At 34.1% G+C, this 10,124-nt stretch overlaps 1 protein-coding gene across 3 annotated transcripts; it reads left to right on the top strand.

The window, feature by feature from the left end:
* The first annotated feature begins 5,459 nt into the window (after positions 1-5,459).
* LOC129311885 (uncharacterized) lies at positions 5,460-9,836 on the top strand. Of its 3 annotated transcripts, XM_054954369.1 has the most exons (3): positions 5,461-5,906; positions 6,197-6,293; positions 6,595-9,836. In XM_054954369.1, the coding sequence occupies exon 3, from the start codon at positions 6,660-6,662 to the stop codon at positions 9,660-9,662; it is 3,003 nt and encodes a 1,000-aa protein (XP_054810344.1). In that variant the 5' UTR covers positions 5,461-5,906; positions 6,197-6,293; positions 6,595-6,659; the 3' UTR covers positions 9,663-9,836. The 3 variants fall into 3 exon arrangements, with proteins under 3 accessions (XP_054810345.1, XP_054810344.1, XP_054810343.1); XM_054954370.1 differs by lacking the exon at positions 6,197-6,293 and having other exon boundaries at positions 5,460-5,906; positions 6,637-9,836; XM_054954368.1 differs by lacking the exon at positions 6,197-6,293.
* The last annotated feature ends 288 nt before the right edge of the window (positions 9,837-10,124 follow it).

Raw genomic sequence — 10,124 nt, forward strand, 5'->3', positions numbered from 1 at the left:
GAAAGTTGGAAGAAATCAGTTAATGCATGATTAATTCATTTCCTATGATGTGAAAATGGGATGGTAGAGGTGAATGACCTCTTAGGACATTTGATTTTTGCATGGACAAGATCCAATTCTTATGAGAATTGGTCAAACAAGATTTTGAACACAAGACTTGGAATATTTTATTACTATCATTATATCTTGCAATTGAATCCATAGGCCACTATACATATAAGACTAACCTATGTGACCAAATTAGCCTTGCTCTCCAACTGTGAGGGGTCAAAGACTCTCATACTCACTTTTAGTTCATGGATTCCCCCTTTTTCTAGAAAACTCAAGGGTGTCATAATTTCCTAACCCATACTGTCTCTTGCAAGAAACCAATGATACTAAGCATTGGCTAGACCCATGACATCTCCCATTGGATGATGACAGTACTAGAAATTGCAATCAATATGGCCAAACACCATGCACAAATCTTGGTGGAGGCATTGCCATGTGGATTTCATAATCTCTGCTCTCTCTTGGGTGAACTCCCATCCATCTATGATCATGCAACATATGAATCATGTTCTTATATGACATGTTCTTATATATTTTCACACTCAATAAAAACATAACATAACATGCTTGAGATTTCACAAAATCAACTTAATCACTTCTGAACATAAATTATAGTTTAAACACTTATGTTGCCTTGAGTAATGAGGGCTCCCATCACTTAAGCAATTGGTAGGTGGTTTGAATCTCAACCATTGTGTGTGAAGCAATTTGGTTTGGACAGGTCTACCCTTTGCCTTTCGTACCTTGGGGGAGATAATCTCTATTGTTGATGGAGTCTACTCCTTATACCATAAAAAAAGTATAGTTCAAACACCCACTTCACATACTTTTCCAAAACATAATCATATTAATTTCATGTAATATCAAACAATAATAATTTACAACTCAAAAGTATAAACCTCAAACATATACAAGAATTTACTTTCAATTACCTCAACCCTTAGTTTACTAAAGAAAGAGTACACTTCAATAAAAATTGAGCCTCCATCGAGCTCTCAAGCACCCAAGTAGTGTTCAACTATAGGAAAACAATTTAGTCACCATTAATGGCTAATATCATTTATCAAAGTCTTAACCCTACCCTCACATTGGGATCATTAACCATAACTATACCCATATCTATCTTCTATTAGCTTATTTAGATTCTCATTAGTCTCATAATCATTTTTAAAGTCTAACTTAGGCATTAATTCAATTGATTAACCCAAGGGTTTACTCTAAACACATCATTAAAGATCTAACTCACCATTAATGGCCTAACCCAAAGGGTAAACACTTAAATCAATATCTATTAGCTCAAAGGAAGCCAGAAACTAGGTGAAATCAACACACAGTTTTAGACTCCTCCATTAACAGCCCCAAAACCATAAGAAAAATGAACTAGAGAGGAGTATGAAGGAGTAGAGAGACTTACCCAAGTGATTGCAAGACCCAAATTACTCTAAATGGATGCCAAGATCAAGCTCTCATAAAGTCTCTTGATCCTTCTCTCAAACTCCCTCTCAACGTATCTATTTTCTGTTTGTTTTGTAAGTTCAAAATTTAAATTCTCAATGTGTCCCATATGGTGTGTGTGCCATCTTTCATGACATATGTTGTAGATATGAGAACCTTAAATTTGGGCCCAAAGTGGCCCAATAGTGCATAGGGTCCAATCCCAAGCCTTGTATACCCTAAGGTCATCCGAACCTTATAATTAACTTGAGTTGACCTCAATTAACTAATTTACCCTTTAATTAGGCTAACTAACTTTAATTAAATAATTCTAGCATGTTACACATGCTATAAGTAATGTGTATGGGTGAATATAGGGTAATTGAGGTAGCTTATAACTGCAATGTAGATACTTACATGGATGTCTTTGTGTGCTTATTTTGTTTTAAGGTTTCTAGTGCACAACCATATGAATTGAGGACATCGTGCCCCCATGGTCACAATAGAGCACCAAATATGAAGCAAGAGAGATGTGATGAGCGCACAATAGTAGTCCCATCAAGTGTGAGTGGGAAATATTGGAATTACTTATATGCTCTTCATGGGAATCGAGTCATCATGTCAAATTAATGAGCAAGCATTTGACATATTCGAGTTTAATGAGGTTTGACTAGAATTAGGGTTTTGATTAAGAATTAATTCTTGATTGAATCCAAATCAAAATGTCTACCTCTGCATTTGATGTGGAATATTTCATCACGATAATTCTCTCCATTATGAGATGAATTCATGATGATTGGAATTTCCCATTTTGTGGTGGCCTCTGACACTATAAATAGCAATGAGTGGTTGAAGGAAAAACTCACCTTATAGCAAATAGTTTTCTTCTCACTTTACAGGGCATTTACTGTGCATCAAAGAAATGACTCTAGTAGTCCTATCTTAGTGTGGGTAGTTGCGTAGACTCTATAATGATCGGATCTGGTAAGAGACCAACCTAACTATTTTTCATATTATTATTTTTATAATAATATCCTTCATTTTTAATAACTAGTATCTTGAGTTTATAAATTAAATAGAATTTAAAAATATTTAGTGTGATACTCCTTCCATTAAAAAATATAAAGTATTTTTAATCAAACTACACCCTCTAATAAAGTAGTTAATTGTCTTCAAGCTAACATTATATTTTCATAGTTATTCTCATTTAATAAGATGTTTCATTTAAAAACAATATAAAATGATTGTTTATTAAGGGCATTTTTTTTTGGAAAAAAACACATTAATTATATCTTGCAACGGTAAAAATGCCTTAACATTTTTAAATATTTATCCTTTCTAAAAATGTTTATATTTTCAAATAAAGAGAGAATAAAAATAATACCATGAAGGGAGTACCCCTTGGATAATTTGCTAGGGCGTTTTCGTCTGGATCTTTGTTTTATTTGATGGGTCACGCTTTTGAAACAACGTTGAAATCAGAGAAACACTCCACCTGTAATGCACTCGCTTTAAAGTCAACTCAAATCCCCTTCGCGTGAAACCTCTTATAATAATAACAATAACAAATAACAATAATAATAATAAAAAAGCCAAAATATGTCGGAAGTTTAGAAACATTTTCCTTGGCTACCACAACCTGAAACATTCATAATATTATTTGGATACTCTGTATCTGTATGTAACCCTCACTTGAATCCAAACTCACTGACATAGTCTAGAATTGATTTGAAAACAAATTGGGAGGGATGAAAAAAGTGGTATCAGTCATATTCATGATAAATTTACTTAGTTTAAAAGATGAATGCCTAATATTCAAATTAAATTTGATTTGTTGAAATCAATTGATTTAAATTCTGCTTATAAATTTTTGATATATTTTATATTCATAAGATTATATTAAAATGTAAAAATAATAATTTTTTATTAGCAAATTTCAACTAATTTTATATCGTTTGCAAGTGTGATATAAGTATTCGTAAGTTTGATTTCACTTATAATTAAAATGATTTAAAAAATTATAACTTTTTAAATTGTAGAGGAGTACTAAAGTAATTTTACATAGAAATTTAATTTAAAAAAGTTTCTTAAAATCTTATTATCATTATTACATTTCACGAGATCAAATTATCATTTTCTCATTTAAGAAGGATTTATCTGTCATTTTCCCAAAGTATATTTAATTGACTACAATAAAAATTTAACTAATTTATTTCAATATATTAATGTAAAAAGCAATTCCACAAAATCGGTTCTTATAAGCAAGTGTTGTTATTAATGAATTAAGCTCATATTTTTAACTCATATTTTTAATTCTATTTAATAAATTAAGCCCATATTTTTTTTGGGTAAAAAAAGTTTAAATGAATTTGATCCTAAAGACTCATTGGATAAGGCATGTGTTCAAGCTCAAAGAACACTTATAAATACATTATAGATTGTCCGTCAATAAAGTCCCCACATGAATTTAAACCCATGCCTATGTGAGTTCCAAATCCTAATTTAGCTCAGCTCATTTTGCCATGTTTAAGCCCATACATACATACATATATATATACATAGATTATAAAGTTTAATAACAACACTTAACTTATGTGTTGTAAGGATGTATCCATAATATTTGTAGATAAGAAAATATTTGATCCAAACAAATTACAGTTACCAATAAGATATATATTTCAAACACCTAATACAAATCAATAAAATATGTAGTTGAATGCAAGCTATATTCATCAAATCTCATTATTATTTATAAAGTCATTGAATTTTCAAAACAATATAGAATGGGGTTGGTGATTGATTTAATATAATTTAATCTAATTTAGTGTTATGAGTTACATATCACGTCAAGGTGCTTCACAAGAACCACCAAAAGTTCATTTAGTTGGTAAGGATTTATCCCATACCTACGAAATTGTAGGTTCAAATTTCATTATTAATATGAGAATTTTATTGGTAGGTGATTTGTAACTACCTTTGTAATTGCTTTTTAAATTTGGAGGTATGTCTTAATCCTGATGAGTCTTTGGAAACTAACTCACCTAAACTTTCATTCATGAAAAAAGAAAAAAAGAAAGCCTCACAATATAAGTGTGATTTATAAGTTTAAAGAATTCTCTCACTTAATAGCTTATTTTTTTGGGAGACACTTTTCTTTTGAATTTTTGCACATGAGAATGATATTCTCATTATTGTGAAGTAGAGCCACTAGAAATATGGATGTGTATATGACATTATGTAATTTATTTTAAACCAAGTAGAAATGTACACTTTTTTATTTTAAATATATGATACTTTTAATTCCTTAGTAGAATTAAAGAGATGTTGTTAATTATTAAATAATCTAAAAATAAAACAATTTTCTAAATTTATCTCTATTTAAGTGAATGACTTCTTTAAAAAAATCTTGTGAAATTTTAAATGAAGGTGATTTCAGAAAAAATAATTAGTACTCCATATTTTTATATAAAATAATTAACACACATGAACCATTAAATTATGATTAAGGCATGTTTTTAATCATTTAATTTTATAAAAGTTTTCAATTTTACCTCTTAATTTTATAAAATATTTTTTAGTTTTATAATCCTAACACTGTTAGTTTTAAATAATTATTTTTTATATCAATTATTATTTTTTAAAATTAAATTTACTATTAAATATTTAAAAATGTGTTGTTATTATTTAAAACTTTAACATATAATTTTTTTAAATATTGTTAAATTTAAAGAATTAAAAAATATTTTATAAAATTAAAAGATAAAAATAAAATTTTGTATAAAATTAAAGAATTTATCTAAAAGTATAATTTTAGTTTTAAATTAGTATGAAAATGACTAATGCAGACAATTGTGGAAGAAGTACTAGGCACCTGGTTAAATTAAATTTATTCAATCGACCAGAAAGAAAAGCCAGATTAGTGGCAGAAGAAGGAAGGCGACAAAAAGTGAAAAAAACAAGCAAGTAATGATAACCGAGGCAGCTCTGGTCTGGATTAGAGAAGCTTAACAAATGTCAGTCACATGCATTATTGATTGTTTTGGATTGTGATCATACCTAATAAAAGACCGCATAGAAACAGCTAGCTGGCAATTTCAATTTTCAACTTCATCTCCAATCGGAATCCCAAACGAATGCCCAATCAAAATCATACTGGAGACTCTGAATGGATTCCTCCATATTTATGAGAGTGCTATAAATGGGCGTGCATTGTAGTGGAGCCTACTTCTCCCACCTCACTGTACCCTCTTCACCATCCATTAATCTCTCGCCATTTGAAACCTCACGCTGCAAACAATCTCTTCTTCAACATTTTCCCAGCAAGATACTTCCAGGAAATCTTGCGGCACCAGTGATGAACAAGGTTTGAACAGAGATAGCCAGGAACAGCAAGACTCGCCGATTTCAGAAGAATATAAGAGGTGGGAGATTTTATAGTCATTTTCAATCAATTTTGTTTTTCAGAAATGTTCCTTTGCCCAATCGATGGAGATAATAATCTCTTAAATATCCAGCTAAATGCCCAGAATTTCTTCATTTTGGCATTTCGTTGATTAGTTATGATACCATTGATTATACCCTTGGATGATTGCGATGTGTTTGAAAGTTTGTGCTTAATAATGATATATTTTATAGGCTGTTTATTTTCCTTTTTCTTCTCACTGGAATGGTGCTTAGAAATTTGAGTAGCTCCCAATTTTGATGCTTGAAGGTTTGGCCATTTGTCATTTGTTGAGGGAAATTTGAGGTTTCGTTAGCTGAAGGCGAAGTTGTGAATCTACGAAGCTGAGTTTCAGCTTCGCAGCTTGGTCAGTGCTTAGATCTGAACCACTGTCCTGTTTTAGCAATACCATTTTTGAATCCGAGAATATTGTTCTTTTTCACTATTCTGTTATAGAAATACCATTTCGGAAATTATTTCGAAGTTGGTTGGTAAATCACTGGCCACAAATTCTATATATTGTGTTTGATTATAGTTGCCTAACAACGGCAAAGATCCCAAATAGAATCTCCGCCCTACTCGTAAGTGTTGTCTTCTATATTTCTGTCGTATTAGGAAAAATTTGGTGACTCACGAAGATTTTTTTTCTTTCTTTTTTTTGGCACCAGTCCTCTAAATTGTGCGTGCATGGGCTTTGATATGTTCCACAGTTGGGAAACATACAAATACAGGCATGGATATTCAAGAAGGAAACTCCACATTTGGGTCCCTCAGAGCCATTGCTTCTAGGGATACGTCATCATCATCTTCTATGTTTTATTCAGCAAATCAGTCACCCTTCTTCTCACCAAGAACATCATCCTGCCATTTGTCAGAATCTATAAGACTTGAAGCTTCAAGTGATAACATTCCCTTAGATGCTGCTCCCCCTAGCACTAGCTTAGGTGTTCCTGAACCATTGCCTCTCGGAAATGTTAAATGTACCTTATCGGATGTGCCTGCATCTCCAGTTGGCTGTAACCCTGGCAATTTGGATAAGCTTGATTGTTTAACTTCGTCAGTTGGCATATCTGGAACCAGTGCGTCTAGTTACTGCCAAACCAACGATGATGGTTGTCCAGGGAAGAAAGAGAAGAGAAGAAAGAAAGGAAGGGGCCAAAGAACCTCATCAACTCCTGGTTCCATTTCTTTATCTTGTTATGGACTGAGGAGTTATGATATCTTTATAGGCTTACATGGCAGGAAATCAAGTTTACTTCGATTTGCCAATTGGCTCCGTGCTGAGTTAGAAATTCAAGGCATCAGTTGCTTCATGTTTGATAGGGCTCGAAGTAGGAACTCTCGCAAGCATGGAATTGTTGAGAGGGCTATGGATATTGCTTCATTTGGGATTGTAATTATTACAAGGAAGTCTTTTAGAAACCCGTACACCATTGAGGAGCTGCAATATTTTTCTAGCAAGAAGAATTTGGTACCAGTTTACTTTGATTTGAGTCCAGCTGATTGTCTTGTGAAGGATATGGTAGAAAAGAGGGGTGAGCTATGGGAAAATCATGGAGGAGAACTCTGGCTTTTGTATGGAGGATTGGAACAAGAGTGGAAAGATGCTGTTCATGGCCTTTCTCGGGTGGATGAATGGAAATTGGAAGCTCATGATGGCAAATGGAGAGATTGCATATTGAAGGCTGTCTCATTGTTAGCTACTAGGTTAGGCAAGAGAAGTGTAGCAGAATGTTTGACAAAATGGAGAGATAAAGTGGAAAATGAGGAGTTTCCTTTTACTCGAAATGAAAATTTTATTGGAAGAAAGAAAGAACTTTCCCACCTGGCATTTATGCTTTTTGGTGATGTTCTTGGAGATTCAGAGCGAGACTATATCAATCTTAAGGCTAGAACCAAGCAAAAGAACTTTACTATTGGCTGGGGCAGGAGCAACGTGTTAGATGAGAGATGGAGGGAAAGGCATGTTGGTAGCAGGAAGAAAGAAAAAGAACCAGTTGTATGGAAAGAGTCAGAAAAAGAGATTGAAATGCAAGGAACTGAATTTGCTCAGAGGTACTACCAGTCAAGGCTCAAACGCTGTGGAAAGTATACCAGGAGGAAAATAGCAATGAACACTTTGCATGGAAAAGGAATTGTCTGTGTGTCAGGGGATTCAGGAATTGGCAAAACAGAACTTATTCTTGAATTTGCTTACAGACACCATCAGAAATACAAGATGGTTCTATGGATAGGAGGGGAGAGCAGGTATATCAGGCAAAACTTTCTCAACCTTCGATTTTTTCTAGAAATTAATGTGGGAGTTGAGAATGGCTCAGAAAAACCCAGGATGAGAGACTTTGCTGAGCAGGAAGAGGCAGCAATTTCTAGAGTTCGCAAAGAGCTTATGAAAAACATTCCATATCTGGTGATCATTGATAACTTGGAAAGTGAAAAGGATTGGTGGGATCACAAACTCATAATGGATCTTCTCCCTCGTTTTGGTGGGGAGACCCATGTAATTATATCAACACGCCTTCCTTTCATCATGAACCTGGAGCCTTTGAAACTTTCATACTTATCTGGTGTTGAAGCAATGTCTTTAATGCTAGGAAGTGGCAAGGACTATCCAGTCACAGAGGTTGACGCTCTAAGAACAATTGAGGAGAAACTTGGAAGGTTAACTTTAGGCTTTGCCATTGTCAGTGCAATCTTATCAGAGTTACCTATAACTCCAACTAGGCTTTTGGATGCCATAAATAGAATGCCTTTGAAAGACATATCATATAATGGTAAAGAAGGACAGTCATTGAGGCAAAACACTTTCCTTCTACAACTCTTCGAAGTTTGCTTCTCAATATTCGATCATGCTGATGGGCCAAGGAGCTTGGCATCTAGAATGGTCCTGGTAGGTGGATGGTTTGCTCCTGGTGCAATTCCAGTTTCCTTATTGTCACTTGCTGCTCATAATGTTCTAGAACAGCATCAGGGGACTTTCTTCTGTACAAAATTACTGCAAATCCTATCATGTGGATTTGCATCCTCGTACACCAAAAAATCAGAATTGGAAGCATCTTCTTTGCTGCTAAGATTTAATATTGCAAGAAGTAATACCAAGCAACGCCATATCCAATTCCATGAACTCATCAAACTTTATGCTAGGAGAAGAGAAGTGACTGGAGCGGCACAAGCAATGGTTCAAGCTGTTATCAATGATGGGTCAATATCTCAAAATCAGGAGCACCTATGGGCAGCATGTTTTTTACTATTTGGGTTTGGTAATGATCCGGTAATAGTAGAGCTCAAGGTGTCAGAACTTTTATATCTTGTAAAAAGAGTGGTTCTTCCTCTTGCAATTCACACATTCATCACATTCTCTTGTTGCACAGTTGCGCTTGAGCTTCTACGCCTGTGCACAAATGCACTGGAAATAGCTGACGAGGCATTTGTTACTCCAGTCGATAAGTGGTTTGACAAATCAGTTTGTTGGAGGTTCATCCAGAGTAGGACTAAGGCTCAGTTGAATCCTTGCCTTTGGGAGGACCTGGCATTATGTAGAGCCACTGTGCTTGAGACTAGGGCCAAGTTAATGCTAAGAGGTGCACAATTTGATGAAGGGGTTGATCTAATTAGGAAGGCTGTTTATATCAGGACTTCAATTTGTGGTGAACATCATCCAGATACCATATCAGCTGGTGAAACATTAACCAAACTCACCAGGGTCATTGCCAGTGTCCAGATGCATTCTTCGGCATAGGTTCTCTATCTTGTAAGAAGTTTCCCAATTTACTTGTACAAAAAGGTCTTTAATAATTAACCAAACTTCTATATGCTATTCAAAAGATCATCTTCTGGGATTTTGATGAGATGCTTTCCGTTTCAGAATGGTGTACATAATTTTGTTTGTTATTGGCCATTGTACCTTAGTGCCTTTATTTTGTCTCCCGATTTCTTTTTTCCTTGCCCTGAAATAAGTTGTGCTGAGTGCTGACATTCTGGCATTGTCCTTGCTCACCTTGATAAGATCCTTTTGGTAGCTAAAGTGCGTTTGGGAATCTAGGTACTTGTTATTGGTCATTTGGGTTGAAGTTTTTCATCTCATTATATGTTAACTTGCTTATGAGCCCTCAGAATTGCAAACGGTTTCATTTATGCATAACATTGGATGTATGAAACGTCTCAAGCATCGATGAATTCATTAATATCTAGACAAATGCTG

Source organism: Prosopis cineraria, unplaced genomic scaffold (assembly GCF_029017545.1).
Source record: "Prosopis cineraria cultivar Desert tree isolate PC_DT_omini unplaced genomic scaffold, ASM2901754v1 PC5, whole genome shotgun sequence".
Taxonomy (NCBI): Eukaryota; Viridiplantae; Streptophyta; class Magnoliopsida; order Fabales; family Fabaceae; genus Prosopis; species Prosopis cineraria.